Raw genomic sequence first — 21,102 nt, forward strand, 5'->3', positions numbered from 1 at the left:
TGGCTACACACACACACACACACACACACACACACACACACACACACACACACACACACACACACACACACACACACACACACACACACACACACACACACACACACACCCACAGATGCTTTCATTATTATTATTATTATAGAAAAACAAACTTGTGGGAACTGTTAATACCTTCAGATTTATCTAGACACTATTTTCAATGGAAAATTGGTCTCTGCTCATGAATCCTCATCTAAAGTATACCCAAATCTGTATGAACATTTAACCAACCCCTCCTTATCTCAAGATTCACTCCTACACTTCAAATCTTAAAATGACAAATATAATGACTCAGTGGTAACTGATGGACATGTTTTTAGTAACGGCTCAGGGCTGTGCCATATTCATCAAGCTAAGAAAAAATTACAGAATGATTTGATGCAAAAAGTGCAGTCCTAGGAACAGCTAAGATACTGCGCAGAACACACACACACACACACACACACACACACACACACACACACACACACACACACACACACACACACACACACACACACACACACACACACACATATATATATATATATATATATATATCTTTTTTTTTTCTTCTTCTTCTAATTTTGCTTGCCAGCAGTTTCAGTAACAGGTTGGGCTGTCCTGGGCCCAGATCTTACAGCTGCTCGAGGAGAGCCTTTACCAAGTTAGGTTTCCAGTTCGGGACAATTCTTCCAAAATTCTGAACTCCACTCACACACACAGAAGTACACATTTTGATAATTAGTCAGGTGTTATAACTGATTAATAGCAATAGCAATGGTTTGTTCACCAGCTAACATTGATGATCACAACCTCCTACCACTCTCATTGGTGTGGGCTTGTTGTTGATCGTGGTCTCATTTATTTGTGTATATTTTGTTGATAAGTCCCCTTGTGAATCTTGTTAATGATTTACTGACACAGCTTTACTCCTGCGTTGATGAAAAGAAAAGTGTGCCTGTGCTGTAAAAATAAAATATGCCATTGATAAAAGCTACAGAGGCTACATTATGTGTATTTAAGTTGAAGTTTGGGTGTTTTTATGACGATAGACACAACAATCACAACTCAAAATAATTCAGTCAGACAAATTTAAACCAAAAGAGAAATATTTATTTCATAATAGACCTCATTTGGAAATCCTCAACCATTGAAAAAATTTACACAATAAAGTACTTATTTTTTTCTGGGATGTATGGACAGAAGTTGAAATATAAACAGCCACATGCAATGGGTTTTTGTCCACTACATAAACAACGATTAAATCTTCTCCCTGTTCTGGACAACATGGAGGTCTCCTCTATATCATCCCTCTCACAGTAATAGGACTTTGAGATTTGTCAGCTATTGCAAAAAACACGTCAGACAGTCAGAAGTTTAGAAACTGAACACACCAGCCTTTTCTGCAAGTCTTTGTGAACCAGCCAGCGCTGAAGTACTCAATGATTTCACTTATCTTCTCAGTGAGGTGCCTGAAGTTGGTTACAATGGATTTTTTCATTTACCAATCTGCGGCAAGTCTTCATTTTTATAAAAACAGACTACTTTCCAGCAGATAATTCTTAAGAATCAATTTCTTATTTTTGCCCCTTTGGTTCACAGCGAATTATTTAATTGCTAAAAAATATGATTCACTGTAAGTGCTGAGAAATACATCAGTACTAACCGCAGGTTAAAAACGCGTAAATAATTTACTATTATTCAAGTCAAAAGCAGGAAAATTGAGCTGATTGGGTCATTAAACGTCTGAGTATCCGTTTATGATAGACAATTTTGTGGTATGCTTATACATGTTTTCAATCAAAGATTTCTTAATGGCATTACTGGAATTTAAAGCAAACACTGAGCACTGAACCCCTGGGGACTCACAGAATGAATAGGGGGCTCTTTCTGGGGATTCATATTAGTTTTGACACAAAGTCTTCCTTCAGATTCAATATCTTGTGACATTATTTTCAACAGACTGCACAGCACCAAAATGGATTTCACATACACACACACATACACACACACACACACGCACGCACGCACGCACGCACGCACACACACACACACACACACACACACACACACACACAAAAAGCGCAACATCAAGGGAGAGATATTCCTGTCGCCTGATCAGTTGTAAAAAGAATAAGGCAAGGTAAAAAACAATCATGACGATCAATTGATTTCCACGCAGACATTAAAACATGGCTGAATTTGGCTTCAATTAAAAGATTTTTAAAAAAAATAAATTCATTCGGTGCAAAAATAACAGAAGACACTTAAAAAACGAACACTGAGTTTCAAATGAGTGAAATCAAGTGGAAGGTCCTGATGTTTCTCTTTCACAACCGTCCATTTGCACCGATAGACCAACGTGGGCTGTGAATGTTAACGCTGTTGGCTAACTCTCTGCGTGAGTCCATCGAGTCACCATTTAGGAGAAGTTTGACACAATCTTGCTCTTTTTTCCTTCTTGCAGCTCAGACATCAAGTCGTCAGCAGTATGTGGTATAAGTGCCTTTCCCCTTCTTTTGAACGTGGACAAGCTGCATTTCTGGGGGTGGTATTGTTCTTTACTGGCTGCTGCTGAGGTTCAGAAAGACCATTCTTCAAAGGCACAGTACTGTACATTGGTCTGTGTGTGTGTGTGTGTGTGTGTTTTTGGGCCACACACGGGCACATGCATACATGTAGAAATATAGTCGGCCAGTAAAGTTGATTCCCTCCACTAGTGTAAACCCACAAGGCATCACCATGACAACTAAGGCAAAATTTCAACATGAAAACAAAGCATTTGTCAGTTTTTTTTTTCCTGTTTCTTTATGTTTTCTTATCTGATTCCTTGCTGTTGCTAAAAATCAACTTCCCCACAATAATCATTGGCAATGATAATAGTCTCTATTCAATAAATTATCTGTACTGTACAATTATTTCACCACGCATAGACCTGCAACAACAAGGGAGCCTTTTTCAATGTAAAGCTATCAAGTCACTAACTGCTGTGTCCTCAGTTCAATATCGGCAGAGCAAACAGAGGATGACGGACAGTTTTTTCTTCTCTCCTGTACGGATGTTAAAACAGGATCCTCCTGACAAAAAAAAAAAAAAAACATGGAAAAGAAAAGCTGATGCATAATTAAAGATAAAGGAATGGGGTAGAGACACTAAGTCGGAATGAGTATGCAGCAAAAATTACAGGAAAAAAAGCATTTTTTTTCCTTGTGTTTTCCTGGAGAGAGTGGGTAATTTTCTCTGAGGACAGTAGATAGAAGATGGTTCCTGATTTAAAACAGAGGCAGGCTGGCAAATGTCCATGCTTTACTGCACCCCCTCCTCATCCACATAGGTTGAAGGAAACCATCCGATCTGAAACATGAAACAGTAATCAGTGATATGAACTGAAAGACATGCAGTGCAGTTAAACCTGATTTGTTTTTCATGCATGCTGTGTTTAAAAAAAAGGACTTCCCTTGAAGTTGGTATGTTTCAAACATTGCATAGGAAATATACACCCTTTTCTTTGTGTGTGTGTGTGTGTGTGTGGGGGGGGGGGTGCCCTAACATTCTGTATTTGTGAGTTATAGAGGTTTCTTTAGAAGACTGGATTGGTTGGTCGGTGTTGTTGCAGCAGCAGAGATAATGGTAATGCTCTAACAAAAATGATGTCACATAAAAATGAGTTAACCTGCAATGAGTTAGTTGATTTAATAAGGCAGCTAATAGCTATTAGTAACTGGTTAATAATGATCTCAAAACAAAATCAACGGAAAATGTCAGCATAAGATGGGGGAGCTCTTTTCCCTCAAACTATAGCATGATGTAACCTGTTTTGTAACAGGAGGTAAATGATTGATTTTGCCTTCTTATTTGATTGATTAATATGAAATGCATAACAACTGATGCTGGTGCCACCGTGTTTTACTGTATGCCGCTCCTTTTCATTGTGCAGCACCAGGATGCTAGTTCAAATATGACAAAGGAGCATCACTATTCTGATGTTTTGTTTCAGTGCACATAGAAAAAGGGTGGCATGAAGTAAGTTACATGTTGTGGTTCTTTTATAGAATTACTGTGTAGAAGGGGATAATGATTATTTCTTACATTTACAGTGCACAAATGTCAAAAAACAAAATAATCAACACTAAAACTCACATACAATGCACACTGAAACTTGAGCTACTTTAAGGTTAATAGGAAGTTGGTAGTTGTAATATTTTTTTCCTAACCTCTCATCATTCATATTGCTTAAACCCAATCAACAAAAACTAAAAAGTAGCCTATCAGACTGATTAGACTGAGTCAATCCTTCACCAGCCTTGAAAAAGACAATTGCGGCCCTTTATTTCACATCTATAACTATAAGTCATGGTCAGCCCTTGTTTTCTCACTCGGTATGGGCACCACTGCTTTGAAATAGTATGCAGTGGACTTTCTAAATGCAGAGCACAACATGTCAAATAGATTATTGTCTAATTAGTGTTTTGTCTGCATGTGCTTTGTCAAGCTGTGGCGTATTGGATAAACACGCGACCACACATATTCATATTTCCTTCAGTTGCCTGGTAACATCAGGTTTACATAGGATAAAATTGACTTTAACAATCCATTTTCTTATAGACAAGAGGGTCACAAGCGTATCCCAGATGGCTAAAGGAGAACGGTGGGGTACACCCTGGATGAGACGCCAGCGCATCGATGGGCAACATGAAAGACAACACAAACACACCCGCTCTCACTCACGCCTACAGACAATTTTGTTCAGAACATTCACCCATACTGCATTTTTTTGGAGGTGGAAGGAAGCAGGAGATAAACACACACACACACACACACACACACACGGGAAGAACAAAGAAACTCCACACAGAAAGAAATCAAACCTGGAACTTTCTTGCTTTGCGACAACAGTGCGACCCACTGCACCACCGGTACCAATCTGTTCACATTCCACCAGATGTGCTTTGGTTTAAGTCAGTGTTATTTTTCTCAAATCAATCCATACTAATTATACCAAACATTGCAACAGCATGTGGAACCTTTCAAATGTAGTACCTGATTAATGCTTTTTGACAGATATTCAGTCAAAAACAATATCATACGTCAATATATTTTCACAATGTCAGCTTATTCTGAATTTTTTTGCCAGCAGAATTATTTGAAACATTGAGAATGGACTGGTTGTGAAGGGTGGCACTGTAACACAGTGGGGCACTGTAACACAGTGGGGCACTGTGACACAGTGGGGGAGCACTGTCATTTCACAGAAAGAAGGTTCTGATTTTGATTCCTCACTGTTCTGACTTGTATGTTCTCCCCAAGTCTGCATAGGTTCCCTGCGGGTTCTCCAGCTTTCTCCCAGCTCCAGAAACATGCAGTTAAGGTGAACTGCTTACTCTAAAATGTTCATAGGTGTGACAGTGTGTGTGAGTCATTTGTGTGGCCCCGCAATGCACTGGCGATGCATCTGGGGCGTAGCCCACTCCTCGTACGTAGTCAGCCGGAATAGGCTGCAGCAGACCTGTGACCCGGATAAGATGATTATGTTTGACTTGTCTTCAAGAAAATGGATGGAAGTTGGGCATTCTGCAGGTCAAGAAGGTCATCTGTAGGATGATCGGTTATGAGTGGGGCATCCTCAGTCATTCACAAGCTAGGGTGAGCTGAGGTTCACCATTTTGTGAACGATTTTACTCCATGTGCTTAAAATACCTAGAACCATGATTCCTTTGCGAATGATTGCACCCTGTTCTTATTTACACTTCACCCATTGTGCCAGCTGTTTTCTGAGCTAGTTGTGGCAATCTTTGACTATTTAGATCTGTTGATTAAAAACAGATCTTACCAGTGGCTTCATTAAGTTAGGAATTTGCCCAAGACAAAGGTATTTAGGTACCCCAGCTCAAATGTACTTCAATGATGTGGGCTGTTGTGGGCACCATTAACAGGACTGAATTGAGCAATTAAAACAATAATTTTAAAGAGACTTCAAAAAGTAGTTGAAAGTAAAAATGAAAACCTTGGATGCTGGGAAACGTGCCAGTTTAATGGGTTGGCACTAAATCTGAAAATGATGTCACCTTTTTTTTATTGAAGGGACGTTTCCCATTATGCTGTAAATTTGACATTGTTAATGTGTTGTTGCTGAGCCAGAATGAGGATCTTCACTTACATATTGGCGCGCTGTTTGGCTGAATTGAGTTGTAGTGTGTTGTTGAGGAACTGTGACTCCAAGTTTGATTTTATTAAACTGTATTCCTTTTAGCCGCGGTGCTTTGGCCTCGCACGCCAAAGCGTACCCTACCTGTTGGCTGGGATACGCTGCAGCAACCCGCGACCTGTGACCCGTGATGGCAGAAAAAGTGGGTCTGAAGATGTTTCTGTCTGTATTCTTTTTAGTTCATTAAGGAAAAAAACTTTCAGTGTCATCTTTGTCACAACTTAAAGACGTCCAATGAACTGTTAAATTACACCATCTGGGTGCCTAAAATGGATATGAGGTTTTGTGTCCATCCATTATAGCCCGAGCAGGTTTTCCTCCCATGAATAAACAGACTGACGGTTCACTCACTCGTCCGTTGGCCTCTCCTTTCCACCATCCCTGGTCTCCACCAATCTTGCTGTAGATTTTCACAATGTCTCCTTCTCGCAGCGACAGCTCTCTCATGTCTCGCGCTGCAAAGTTATACCTGGCCACGGCTGTGCTGACCACTCGAGGAGTGAACACTGTGATAATGGAAACAATAGGACCTTCATTATATCATATTGTAAGGATGTGGTGAAGACAATTTTGTATTTAATACAACTATTTATCATTGGTGTTAGCTTCAGAAGGAAAAAAAGATAAAGACATTTTTTTTTTTTTAACATTTTTTATTCTAGTCTGATCTTCAGTCAAACACGTGCATACATGTTGGTGTGTACAGGCCCCTGTAGCACAGGTACACACACAGGGGGGCTGTAGGCATGCAATGGAGGAAGAGTGGCTGGCAGCTCCTTCCTTCCTGACACCTCTCACTGTCAGCTCACACTGAGCGGGAGCGAAAATCAAACCGCTGATCTTGGGAACATTGGATGACCCGCTCTACCGCTGAGCCACTGCCGCCAAGAGGCTTTACTTGTGAACTATGATCAAAGTCAAGATGGTCAGTTCAATTGTCAGCAATGGAAAGTGTAGTCACTCAATGCCAAATGAGCATGAGAAGAGGAAAGTCATAGTTTTTCTTCCGGAGTGTCATCCTGAGAACTGTAGTGTTCTCATTAATGAAAAGAGCACTGAGGAAAAGAAGCACTGAGGGTCACCGATCCTTTCAATGACGTTACAAACAGTCAGGCACAACCTGAGAAGTAAGAAGAAGAGTACCTGACCAAAAAGGAGCTGAGCTCTGAGAAGAAAAGTTGAGGCCCTGTGGACTGAGGAAGGAGAAGTTGTAGGAGGCGCAGGTGGCTGCTGAGAGAATAAGAGCAAGAGAAGGAAGCAGAATGAAGCTGGAAGGTGTTTTGAGGCAGATGCATACAAAGCTGGAACCAGAGAAGCAGAGTCAATAAAAGCCAAGCTTGTGCATTGACGTGTTCTGCCTAAAAAGTCAGGGTTATGTTTGTAAGATGGCTAAACTCCAAATTGACGTTTTCAGTGTCACAATGTCAAATGGGAAACAAGTATTACCTTAAAAGCCTGAAATAATTTGTGGCATGGACAGAGGATCCTCTTAGATTCGGTTTATACCCTGTTTCAAGGGCTTAAAGACACCCTTGTTTTAATTACCTAGTTGTCAGCAATAAGTTTATTGCGACATGTACATGTCGGTCACACCGTGACGTGTGAAATGTGAATTAAAAAAGGTCAATTCTTTGCATAGTGCTTGCACAGCTCAGTATGGTTTTACACACAGTGAATGTCTGGACATTATAAAACTATCAGTCAAATTACAAGTAACATCAAAAGCATAGCTTTAATGCGAATGAGAGAAGCATATGTTATTGACCGAGGCTAATACCACTCCTTGAATGCTAATTATAATGCTGTATGGCCACAGGTGCTAGATAATTATAACTGTATTAAGTACACGGATCGCATAAACAGCACACCTGCATCCAAAGAAATAGAAAGTACACTTGAAAACAGGGTGAGAGCTGCAATCAGCAGCAAAGACTCAATTTTCTCTATTCATTTTCTGATTCAGTCCAAACAAAAGGAAAACAACCACGGCTGCTGTGGCCGCTTCCACTTGCAGATCGAACAAAAAGTGGGAAAATGTAGGACAAGACCAGGCAAAAAAAAAAAAAAAAACTCAGAGCAAGTATTGATAAAGTCTAATGAACAGACAGCTCACTATTCTGACAGCTAGTCAACACTAGTCTGAATCTGATGAAGTTCCTATTTGTCTTTGTCGTGCTGTCAATATCACACTGTTGGCTTTCTGTGTGACCCTTTTCTCTCTGGGTTTTTCTCTTTCTCTGAGTCAAGAGAGTCGATGTCTGGAGAGGAGTGTTGAAAAAATGTTGGTCTCAATCATTTAACCCTTCCATGTTGTTTCTGCATCAAAAGTGGCTAGGAATTACATCTCTTAATAAAACCCGCATGCTATAAGTTCAAAACAGTCTAATTAGTGTTGACATGATTGTACAAAAAGGCCGATTGCAAAAAATATGGTGTTAGTCACTGGGCCAAGAATTCATTAATAATTTTCCATCGCTTATTCAGGTCAGTATCACAATGGGTAGTTGTCCTGACTCTTTCTTGTGTAAGCTGAGATGTTTCTAACCATCAGCTGTTGTCTTCTTAAGGTGCAAATGTGCTTCATCTTGTTATTTCTGTCCCCATCAAGACCTAAAAATATGACTATTTTATTCATCACAATTCAACACAAGCACAAACTTGATACATGGTAATAGATTCTTGTGGAATAATTTCTATGAGTGGAGGAACGTTTTGTGTGGATATTCCACAATGCACTTGCAAACACAGAGAAAAAAGATCATGATATATATCGAAGTGATGTGTTTAATAAGTAAAATTTTCTTCCATGTTGTCATTTAATGTTTAGTATCATTCATTTTCCTGTAGGTTTGTGATAAAATAGCTTCAAAAAAGTTAAAAAGAAGAACAAAAAGTTTTGGTTACTGAAGACAAGTTTGTGTATGGTCAACAAGTCCAAGTGGAACATCTTGGAACATCTGGATGGCTTACCAGGTGAGCGGGTGCTGGCCCGTGTTAGTGAGCGTTCTCTTGACTTGTATGGGTATCTCAAGGTGGTGTCTAGCAACTTGAAGCTTTCTTTCAGTGAATGGGACTGATAATACTCTACCAGCTCCTGTAGAAATATACAGTGTGGAAGAAAATGTAAAAATTAAAGTGACTAGTTTGTTGTTTTCTTGACGGGTAATTCATGTTAGCAGTTGAGGATGTGACTTACCAATAGACTCTCAAACTTCTTGGCCTCAGTGATGTGAATCCAGCTGTCTTTTTCAATGACTTTGATGTGTTTTACTTCATCATTAAATCTGTAAAACCAAACATCACTTCAAAAGAAAGAAACCTCAAGTATGAATCTGTAATTGTTTTCAAATTACAGTTACTCATTGCTGGTTTGGTTTGGTTTTCAGTGATGTTAGTGCAACGTAACAGTGGTGGTTTACAGAGGAACCACAGAATAGTAAAGAATGTAGCCATTATTTATACCACTTTGACTAATACTGTCATTTCTCAGTAAGTAAGCATTCATTTTTCATTCATGTGACTGTGGCATTTTTATGTTCTATTCATCAACATTTTCCCTGATTGGTGACCGCCACCTATTACAAGCACACTCACCATATTGCTACATAATTATATACTGATATATTTCTAACAAAAGAGCAGACACTGCACTCAGACGCAGTCTCCTTATTGGTTCTTTGACTAGTGAACAGCTTTTGCAGCATAAATCAGTCAGGTTCATCAGATTATATGTTGGTCAGGACAGTTATACATCTTCAGTCTTTAAAGAAAGTATACCAGGAAAAATTGCCAGTAAATCTTTTATTCCAGGACTTGCGCGGTCTTTCGTTAGGATAGTCGACACAGTAGCATATATTAATCATGAAAACACATTACTAGAGTATGACCATCATAAGAATGGCTTAAAAAAGCTAAATTATCTTGTTTACATGCATTAAAACTTCCCTGTATCTCTTGAACTCTTATGCTGTCTACATAAAATAATTTAAATCTTAATAAGCCACAATAAACCTTTATTTAAAAATACTTTAAGTCAACTGTGGCACTTTAACTACACATTAACTACAGAAAAATGGCAAACATATTATTCCTAGTGCATTACTGTCTGACACCTCCAGTGTCAGTTCTTACATCATTTCTCTTACTGTTGTATTCTCTGAGAGGAAATGCAGAAAAGAACAGGATTACAGAAAGCAATTACAGGGTGGCATTTGGCCAGAATGATGCCAGGAAAAAAGCTGAAAGGGGCATCCTGTGAGAATTTCTATTTCCCGGGAGATGAAAATACAAAAGCTTCCTTCCTATTTCTCTCCTGTAAGATGTGACACTCACTTGATGCTGATGGCAAACCTCTCTGCCTCAGCTGTCCTCTCTCTGATAAGGTAGGTCCCACTGCTGTGGGATTTTAAAAGGTTGTCAGCCTGCTGGCGCTCCATGTTCCCTGCAAACCTGCAAAGCAGCAGAGAATGGATGATGTGACCTCTGGTGTTATAGAATGGAATCACTTCAAAAAAGGCTTTACAAAAAAATTAAATTTCAAACATCCATGTAGTAATTGATGTTTTACTTTAAGTTTTGTTCAGGATGTCACCTTAAATCCATCTAGTCCAAGCAGTGTGGACAGTGCATTACATGATGACTGACATTTCAATACCGCTTCACAGATGACAAACTCAAGGTAATTGTAGCTATTGCATAGAGTGATTTTTTATTCTTTATATTGAGGCTACTAAGAAAAAAGCGCTCTTACCATGGATAACCATAGTAGTCTGATTCTCTTGAGGACTGCCGACTCGATAATGACTGGAAAGGCTGTCACAAATACAGATGCTCCATGTTAAAGAAACTCAAGCAGAAAAAAAAAAGCACAAGTGCAGAGACAAACCTCAGATTCTCTTCATATACACATGTGCTGCCCATGTTAATGGATCACTTACCTTTGGGTCCAAATAGGGTTTGACACATGTACTTGGGAAGAAGCCACTCTTCTGTGTTTGTATCAGCTTTCCCTGCAACATGAGCGTATGAAGTAAATACTGCAGAACCGGAAAATACTTCCATCTAAAATTAACAGACATACTGGATGGAATGAAAATACAAAAAAAATAAATTGAATATTGTCAATGCGGCAACAGCAAAGTCATAAATTACTTACAGAAAATAATATCCACTTAGCATAGAGGGGAAATGAAGGACTAAATGCTAAATTCATCAAGAAATAACAGTAAAAAGTGACAGTCAGCGATTTATGACATGCTTGTGAGATGGATGGACAACGAAAAACTTTGTGCGCTAATCCTCTAAATGACTGTCTTATTTATCTTCCTAAAAATGAATAAAAACTATGCCAGGTGTTGCACCTGTGTTGCACAAGCAATGAGCATGTCTGTCATGTTCACTCATAAGCGTGAGACATTCACTGTCTGCTCCCCGAAGCAACTGATTTTTAAGCACACACCACACTGACTGACAATGCCTGGAGAGATTCGCCTGTCATGTCACGGAGCGATAAAGTCATGCATGAGTTTAAATTATGGCTCCAAAAGTTGAGTAACTTTTTGGGGAAAGCTAAATATAAAAGAAGCAGAAAGCATTCAAGAAAAGGAGCTGGAGTTGGTGATTCAGCAGCGACTGTCAAAAGTGCCAAAAGTCGGTGCTGCTGGAGCATCTTTGATGCCGCTTAATTCGCCGTAGATGATCCTCTGGATTTGCAGGTATTGCTCGACTATGATTGGTAAAGATGCAGAGAAGCCCTTGCTCTAAGTAATCTGAAGAATGACTGCTTCAGTAGTGTCAGACTAAAAAAAGAAGAAAAAAAACGTCTCACACACATGAGACTCACCGGTTGCCTCAGAAGACAACTTGAATAAAAACAGAACTCCCATTCATGAGTAAGTTGATGCAAAGCGAGTACTTTGAGTGAACAAATGTGGAGATATTGCATCTTGTTTGGCACATCTTCAGAAGAATCATGTGTTTATTTCTCAGATATGCTGATACACAGTGTGGAAATAGTCTCCAGCTCTACAGGATGATAAATAATACCTCCATCCATTATATCAAACCACATATTCTTCGCTGTGTGTATGTACTTGTGGGGTTTGAGTCGATCTTGTCAGAAGCTTATATAAACTTGAAACAGTATATGAAGAAATTTTCATGTCACAAAATTCTGTCACAACAGATAGCTTAGCATTAATGTTGGAGCCTTCTTCTGTCCAACAGGAACAAAATCCTCCAGCAAGGTCATCTGGATATGAATGTCTGTGACATCTTTTTGTTTTATGGTTACAATGAATTAATACAAAATGCAAATCATTCAACTCTGTGGCTAAAGGTTAGACTTTGTTGCTTCTGGTACAATTCTGTAAGGATGGTACTGCGTTCAACTCCTCAGTAAGAGTGAAAAGGGTACGGATTTGAATCCTTTCATCATTCTGTTCACGCATTTTAAATTAGATGCCCTTCAAATATCTTCAGAGCAAGCTGAAAATACTCAGTTCATTTCAAGTCCAATAAAAGAAGTACGGAGAACAACACCATCTGCCTTCATTACAACATTCACACTTCACATGGTGTCCGATGGAGGTGATTGACAACCGTACCTCCCACCATGTGGTGTCAGGATCTCCCTTCAGTAACTCGATAAAATCTCCTGTTTGAAAACAAAGAGGCGTCTTCCCCGGAGGTGCCGGCGTGCCGTGATAGTTCCTCACTGCGACCATCTTGGGACCTGGAAACACAAGCAGGCCTTTAGCAGTCAATAACAGATGAGGTGAGTGGGAGTAATGGTGGGGCTGGTGATGAGAGATGAAAGAGGAAGACATCTAACATTAAATCTCACTTTGTCTGCTCATTTGTCTGTATATGGAATTTTCTCTTGGGTTTCTTGGTGATTTAATCTGATAAAATTGGGACTGTTTTTACATAAACTGTTGCTGTGGTGTGGAAAAACACAATAAAACCACAACATCCTGGGTTCAAATCTAGTGCATCATCTGATCATCACAATGCTACCAAGAACATTTTATCAATCTAAACCAACGTCTGATACCAGTATTACAGAACATCTTACATATCTTTAAATAATTTAGTGTCACAGTGTCTGTGTGTATGATATTGTTGTGGTTGATGTATTATAGATCTTTCCACTAGATGACAGTAGAGAACTGTGGTCCATCTGAAACTGGTGACATGACAGCAGGGCGAACATAAAGCATTCACTCCTATGTGAAAGAAAGCGACCGGATGTAAACTCACCTGAAGATATTCCAGGCTCCTGCAAAGGAGAAGCAACAAAAGTAATTACTTACAACATGTCTATGAAGGGTAATCGTATGTAACAAAGGAGAATAAGGTTATAATGACGTGAGTATTTTGACTGGCAGAGGATCGACTCACCAAATCATGGGGATCTGAAAAAAAGATTGAAAATTACATGAAAAAACATGAAGATTGTGAAGTTCAGAGGAATAATGCCAGATCCTATTTGAGCAATTTGTACTACAGTTATAATAATATTCACTAATAGGTTCCATGTGAATATTTTTAATATGTTATTTAAAAAAAGATGGAAATTCAGCATGTTTGACTACATTTTGGCTTCATCCCATTGGTAAAGTATTAAATAGTGGAAGTGAAGCAGACATGGGTAAAAGTGAAGGTGCCAAAGCATACAGTAACAGGAACACAGATTTACTTATTAGAATTCGACCCCGTTAATTATTTCTATTCCCATCCATTTTTCTTTCATCAGTTCCAGAAGAATAATTGTTCTCCCTGACTGAGCGCTGCATTTTGGTTTTATTTAGCATAAATGATGGAGGTGTACCAATCTATACTGAGACATTCATTCAGCTAAAAAATATATATTCACTACAGGAGTAGCTTTTTGTGAAGAACTAAATAACGAAATTGACTTGTAAGCTAATTACATGATTGAGATGCGTTCAAATATTTTCTTATTTTAGTTCATTGGACTCATTAGGTTAGTTTCTTAAAGCTTATTCTCATTTAGTAAGTGATGGTGGACACTAGGAATTTGAGACAACATTTGAAATCCCTAATTAAAACTAAATTAAACTGGTCACAAAGTCTCATTACTTCGTTTTAAAAGGTTGCCAGTCAAAAAGGTTCAGAACAACTTGTCTAAATAAACTTGGCTGTGTCTGAAGAACAAGCTCCAGGGGTTAAATAGTTGGATCAAATGTTGTGATTAACCTCTGCGGCACCAAATTCAGAGACAAAGAAATCCTCCAGAGCCAATCGTAAAACTTTCTGAAGGCAAAACTCGCGAATTTAAGGGATTATTCTAATCTTTACACTTAATTTGATCCAAACAAAACAAAAAAGCATCACCAGTGACAAGACTGTGTAAACACAGGTCGGCAGTTGTTGTTCTTCTACCAGATTAGAGGAAACACCTACTGATTCTACAGATGGTGATGACTTCCAGACATTCTTTGTGTGCTCCTGTTCCACAGCGAGAGCAGTAGTAGCCCTGATAGAAGATTCCCCTGGACACACACACACACACACACACATACACACACACACACTTTAGGAGTCTAAACAGGAAGTTTCCCAGACACAAACGAACACACTGTCCATCTGACATACAAGGAAACCTGTGGTTACACATTTCCCTTGAAATCCCAACGACAGCTCGCTCCATTTCAGAGCGTGTACTACTGAACTGAGTTTGTTATGGATAGTGTAACGCTGCATGCATCACACACTGCCCTGTTGAATAGCGAGTTCCATAAATCACCACGGGCTCTGTGGTAATCGGGGTCCAGCGGGCAGTGACGGCTTTGGACGCTGTCTCAACTGGCCCCTGAGAATTTAGGTCAACCAAACGTTGAAATGTGTGGGTCAACACGCAGAATGGAGTTCAGCCTGCTGACTGTTAAAGAGGAGAAAGTGATGAGTCAGTAATACGGGTCATCCCCGTTGTAGCTGAGCAGGGAGGAAGTGGACTCTGGGAGACGCTGGGTGGTGCTGGGAAGAGGAATGTTTAAAAATATCATGAAACGGCCTCAATTACACTGAGTGGGTTCGTCTTGAGAGGTTTAATTCACAATAATGACAGGCTACCAAAGCCATCGTCATTAGTGTGATTTTGTTTGCTTGCTGTTTGATAAATGTTCTCCTGAGTTTAGCGCCTTCTGACATGTTCGGTTAGTCATGTTCATTTTTGCAGTTGCATTTAATCATGTTTTTACATACACTCTAGATTTTTATGCTGAACTACTGTTACATGACAGATAGAAAGTAATACAGTTTACCACACACTGAATAAGTTATGTGTTTCACATTTCACAATCGTGCAATGTCAGAGATAAAATGCAAAAAGAACTTAAAAATGTTACCAATAAAATATGTCGACCAGCATTCAAAGCTAGAGTCATGTTCTATTATTTTTTTATGACTCATCTATAAAAGAGTTCCTACTGTGACCAGACTGTTAGCCTGTATTCACCCAGTATTTACAAAAACCAACAGCTTACTTAAATTGATTAGTTATTACACAAACTAATTCAATTCTTTCTCCTTTAAAATATTCAAATGTTACAAGTTTGTTTATTTTCAATGTTATTTTCAATAGCATAAGTCATGGAATAACTTATGGCATAATAATAAGTTATGGAATAAGTTATGAATAAGAATTAAGTTATGGAAGTATATATCATATTAGTCTTATTTATAAAGAAATCTTTTTTTTGGAAAGTCCAGCACATAGTTTTATGATTCACTGCTGAATTTAAATCAAAGTTCAAATAACTTTTCTATCAATTTTAATAAATCCACCCCATTTTTTTTTAGACCTTTTAATTAAATCAAAAAGTCTGCAGAAGTGCTAGAAGGCTTTGAGTGAAATCTATGGGGCAATATTTCTTAGGGAATCTGTACTAAGTGTTCTTGTTAGGTTTACATTCTTAACTTTAAGCTGTACTCCATCAACCTCCACAGCACTTGAGTGAAGTGTGGAGATGACTCTGGCTATTTGAGACTCACTTATTTAAGAAAATCATTTGATTCTTTCACCACTGCAAGAAACACAGGATGGAAATCCCATACAAATAGACAGAATATTTTCAGACACTTTATTGTCCTTGAAACATCTGATACCTTTTATTTAAGAGCATCAACTATTCAGTTCCGCATGTCACCACTGGTGCTATCAGTGTCATTACCTCAGTAGCATCTTGCAGGCTCGGCAGTTTGTGTTCTTATCAAATGTGTGCATTTGGAAGTTATGTTGATTGGCTGTGGCTCTCTCCGGCTTGATGTTGGACCTGCAAGTAAATAATAAATAACAGGAATATACTGGACCAGATTGGCTACTTTTCCAAAGAGGTAGCTAATTTCAAAATCAATACATAATCAATAAAATTAAATATGATCTCCTAAGATCCAGTGCTACATTGTCATACTCACATGGCCATGTCAAACTGTTCCATCCACTTTCTCTTTGTCTCCTCTGTTTTACAAAAGAACTGGAAGCCCTGCTTCCCTTGCAGGTGGATCAGGTAGAAGCCGTACGACCACTGGGGAGAAGAAGCGAGTGAGGAACAGATGGCAGAGAGTTATGTGGATGGAAATGACAGACACAGGCAGGGAAGCTTGTGATGCCTGCATGTTCAAATATTTACCAACCATGAACTAAGTAATGATCACATTTAGTCTGAAGTAAAATATGTTCCACATTTGGATCAGCATCTGATCCAAACCTAGATGACATGCAATCACAGCATGGCACTACAAAAAACACCACTGCCAAACAGAGGCCACCATAAGAGGATGAGTTAAATAAAGAGTTCACTTGGAGCTTACCATTTTTCCACTTGACTGGTAAGCATGCAAAAAAAAAAAGACACCAGAGAAAGACCCAGTTACACATGCAAACATGGACAGGCATGCATATTCGAAACAAGAAAATAGCCTGGCGGTGCAATGCACTGCAGAATGTTTTCATAAATCCTAAATGACCTTCATTTACACGGTCTTTCAAGCACGGGTGAGCAAAATGCATGTGTGCAACCTCGATGCGCGACCCTTAGGTTCCTACATCTGAAATCATTATCAAGTTCCTTCAGCTGAAGGGTAGCATTTGGCATTCTCACAGAATGTTTTCTCATTTGCACAATGAGACAGGAAATGCTTTTTAACCACGTCCTTTCAAAATAAAAGTGTAATCAATACCTTTTTCATGTCTCTGTTGTTCATGGGGTCATCCGACATTTTATAGGACTGCAGCTCAATAATCTCTTTGAGCTCATAACTATAGCCTTTTCTCTTGCAGACAATGACCACTTTATCAAACAGGAATATATACCTGAAAAAAAACATGCACAGAATACATATTTTTGGCATTGTATAACTTCATTTCTTGAATTATATGGGTAGTTTTTTTCTTGCAAACTCACCGGTCCTGTTTTGTTCGGTTGACGATGGAACACACCTTCAGCTCGCCGTCTATCTTTGGCCTCCCGAACTCTTCCAGTTTCACCTGCTGCTTTGATCATTAAGAAATGTGGAATGTCAATCCACTGAATATTTTAATTTCTAAAATAAAGACAGACATTGGATAACTGTGAGAATGGGATTTCCGTACTTACAAGATTTTCTATTGAACTTTGGAATTCGCTGATTTTCTTCAGTGTCTCGTTGTCCCTCTTCACCTCGTTGATGTACATGGCCAGGTCCTGAGAGAGCAACGCAACCATTCAAGCTGTAGAACTCTTTCTGACATCCTTTCTACCTTGGTAGATTTACACATGAGCCTCAGTGGCTTTACTAAGGAATTTATATTACAGTATTTGGATTTTGAAGGTTGTTGAGTCATTAAAGCACGCTCAGGAACACAAACACACACACACAGTGTGTAACACAAACCTGCATGGCCTCCAGGGCCTCCTTGAGTTGCTGTCTCTCCGGTCGGTCGGTTGAGTGGCTTAAAAGTTCCTGTAGGTGAAGAGGATAATAATGATGACAATGATATTATTTATTAATTTATAGACTCGTTTATTGGAAGAAAAAGACAACTAGACAACTTTATCCTGCAACACCTTCATCGTAATGAATATCACATGCTCTGAACAATCAATGTACTGTATGTATAAACTTATGATCCATTTACAATGAGAGGGGCTTTTCTACATACAACACTGCTGTTGCTTCGTTTCAGGTGAGCTCCAACAGCAGCATCAACAAAAATTAAACACAAGATGAAACTGGATAGATCTCAGTCCCCCGCATTGCCAGTCGATAAAATCTGTGTGCCCCCATTTTTATGATCTGCGACTGTCCGTGTCCTCACTTGGGGTACTTGACTGATTTAAAAATTGAAGATCCACAGCTTGTTGATGATAAAAACTAAAAAAAAAAGGCTTATTAAATCTTTTATTGTCTTTTAAAATAAAAACTAAAATATTATACCTGTTCACCCATTTGATAACTGCAATGCAGGGTGTCATAAAAATATGATACAGAAAGTTTTATGGTCATCAAGATTGTTGAAATTCACATTTACACTAGATATTTAGTCTTGATTCGAACTTTGTGACTATATCCAAATCTAACACATTCATTCAAACATGTTTATACAGGTTGGATTTTTATGTTTGCTTTTTAAAGTTTATTACACTTGGTCATTATTTGTCAAGTTTTCTAGTTTGGAGGGCACAATATCAGTGCCTTTTCACTGGAAACCTTTAAATGAATTCAGACATTTTCTTGTGTCCCTCACAGTAGGGTGTTTTTTTTTCTGTGAAGATGACTCAAAATGTTTGAAAAATATCTCATCCCCCACACTGTACTGTAGTTCCCATAACTGCTGGCATCATAAGGTGGTGAAACACAGGGGAAAATATCCCCCCTTATGTTCACACTCACTGTAGAGACAACACAAAGTCATTAAGGCAACAGTTCCCCACCAGCAGCAGCATCAATGCAACTATGAGAGTTCCTAACCTCTATTTTACCTTAATTACTTGTATATCTATACTAGTGACCTGCTGACTCAGCAGATCTTAATGATCTGTTGTACAAGCAGAAAGCGGGCGCTGGCAATTTGCAGCTGCACAGTTCATAAACTCAACTTTAAATGAAGGAATAAAAAGAAAACAGTGCAAAATCATCAAATATTCAATCCTTTCATGTGGAGAATACAGCACAGATGACTGCGCTGAATTCATTTCAGGAAACGTGAAGCCACAGCACACAAAAAAACTAAAGTAATCACAGCATTCAATTGATGAAAAATCGACCCAAGATGTGCCCTTATTAAGCATGACTGGACACGCAAAGAAACAGAACTTGTCAATCTGAAGTGGCCCACAGCCATAGAACACAGCAGTGTTTTCCTCCAACACTGTGGGAAGCAGTGAAATGGGGTGAATTTAATCTGATTAGTGCATGGTTGATTTGATGCCATTGTTTTGCAGAGACTCCTGCAGGGCGTCGATTCAAACTAACAGAGAAGTCACAGTGGTCTATGTTCAGTCCTACGATCACCTGGCACAAGTGTTGGCTTCAGCCCTAGTCCATTACACACTGCGTCAATGGCTCGTAGTCTCACCCATAATTGAAGAGCAGTCAACTAATCACAGGCAGTAATACAGCGGTATGGTTGTTTTATACATGAACACAAGGAGATCTCCAGGGACACATTTTGGCTGCAATGACAGTGATCAGAGTTTGTGCTTGGAGACATTTTTATCACAGGAAGGACCATCAGCCTCAGTGCAGACAACAATCAATGACTGATGTAATTATTATTCCCCAACCTTTTAAAAACCCAAATGAAATCTGTATATTATGAAATGAGACAAAACAAAAGCTGCAAATGGAAAAGGCTGGGTTGAATAAACTCTCATTGTATATTTCTATGTTGAGAAACACTTATACAAAGCCTCCTCTTTAAATGAAATTCTGTTTCTTTTGGAGCCCCCTCCCCCATAATATTATAATCCATAACAGACACAGTACATGAAAACCACATTTGAGCTACAGAATGTGAGCTAAAGGAGAAACGCAACGTGGGTCTAGCTACAAATTGATGTTGGATCAGTTGTAAAAGCAAGTAGGACAATTTAAATCTAGATATCAACCCATATGAATCCACTATGAAGCTGGTGTTTCGATAAACCTTGATATCTGACAAGTAAAACTGTTCTGGTTCTTGTCAACTGTTTCTATGAATGTTCTGATACTTTTAAAAAAATAAAAACTGGGTCTCTAGTCTCTATGCATTCTAACGCTGGGATAGGAGAGAATGAGCTTTCTACGGCACTGCTTCATCTTCTCTCTGTAGGATGTAAAAATGATCCTGAAGCTTCGTTGGTCATGAAACACCTCCTACCTTCAATAGTAGATGATACTTAAGCACCCTTTGCATGGGAACCACCAGAAGATCCTGTAGCTTGAACTTCCCCTCTTGCACCTTCATAGTACATTCCTGTGTAACAGCAAAACAGACAACAGCATAACGCAAAGTTTGCACTGACAAGCATTCATTCATCCTTCAGTAATTAATTTTGCCTCATTGCATTGCTGTGATTCCTTCCACACATTTGTGAGGCAACCTTTAACAAGGATGATTTATTCCACCAGGGGCTGGTTGTACCAGTTAGCCTCCATGCTGACGGGGAAATTTTGACCACTGAATACATTTTTATAAAGTTTGCATTGGCTCTTTATAAATATGTCTATTGTTACTACATAATATAAGGTTTCTTCACAGTAGTTAGTGCTGCTGCATCTTCATTCAGTTTTTCTATCCAGAGAGCAACAGAGAACCACTTATATTTGTTATGGATATGAAGATATGATATGATATGGATTTTGTGCACAAAGACAAGCTTTTTTTTGTC

At 38.9% G+C, this 21,102-nt stretch overlaps 1 protein-coding gene across 6 annotated transcripts in view; it reads right to left on the minus strand.

Moving 5' to 3' along the window:
* Positions 1-1,128: 1,128 nt before the first annotated feature.
* Positions 1,129-21,102, minus strand: part of vav2 (vav 2 guanine nucleotide exchange factor) — a 172,739-nt gene continuing 152,765 nt past the window's right edge. Inside the window, exons 10-29 of one of the 6 annotated variants that reach the window (XM_068335754.1) lie at positions 20,592-20,687; positions 18,125-18,193; positions 17,848-17,934; positions 17,656-17,741; positions 17,432-17,564; positions 17,063-17,077; positions 16,667-16,776; positions 16,423-16,524; positions 14,654-14,742; positions 13,628-13,641; positions 13,487-13,505; positions 12,832-12,959; positions 11,164-11,235; positions 10,977-11,038; positions 10,559-10,675; positions 9,423-9,510; positions 9,197-9,320; positions 7,370-7,456; positions 6,578-6,732; positions 1,129-3,375 (exon numbers count right to left, since the gene is read on the minus strand). In XM_068335754.1, the coding sequence (XP_068191855.1) occupies positions 3,328-3,375; positions 6,578-6,732; positions 7,370-7,456; positions 9,197-9,320; positions 9,423-9,510; positions 10,559-10,675; positions 10,977-11,038; positions 11,164-11,235; positions 12,832-12,959; positions 13,487-13,505; positions 13,628-13,641; positions 14,654-14,742; positions 16,423-16,524; positions 16,667-16,776; positions 17,063-17,077; positions 17,432-17,564; positions 17,656-17,741; positions 17,848-17,934; positions 18,125-18,193; positions 20,592-20,687 (1,701 nt within the window). In that variant the 3' untranslated portion in view covers positions 1,129-3,327. Of the gene's footprint in view, positions 3,376-6,577; positions 6,733-7,369; positions 7,457-9,196; positions 9,321-9,422; positions 9,511-10,558; positions 10,676-10,976; positions 11,039-11,163; positions 11,236-12,831; positions 12,960-13,486; positions 13,506-13,627; positions 13,642-14,653; positions 14,743-16,422; positions 16,525-16,666; positions 16,777-17,062; positions 17,078-17,431; positions 17,565-17,655; positions 17,745-17,847; positions 17,935-18,124; positions 18,194-20,591; positions 20,688-21,102 lie in introns of all 6 variants that reach the window. The other 5 variants (XM_068335753.1, XM_068335756.1, XM_068335755.1 and 2 more) reach the window with 5 other exon arrangements.

Source organism: Antennarius striatus, chromosome 15, assembly GCF_040054535.1.
Source record: "Antennarius striatus isolate MH-2024 chromosome 15, ASM4005453v1, whole genome shotgun sequence".
NCBI lineage: Eukaryota > Metazoa > Chordata > Actinopteri > Lophiiformes > Antennariidae > Antennarius > Antennarius striatus.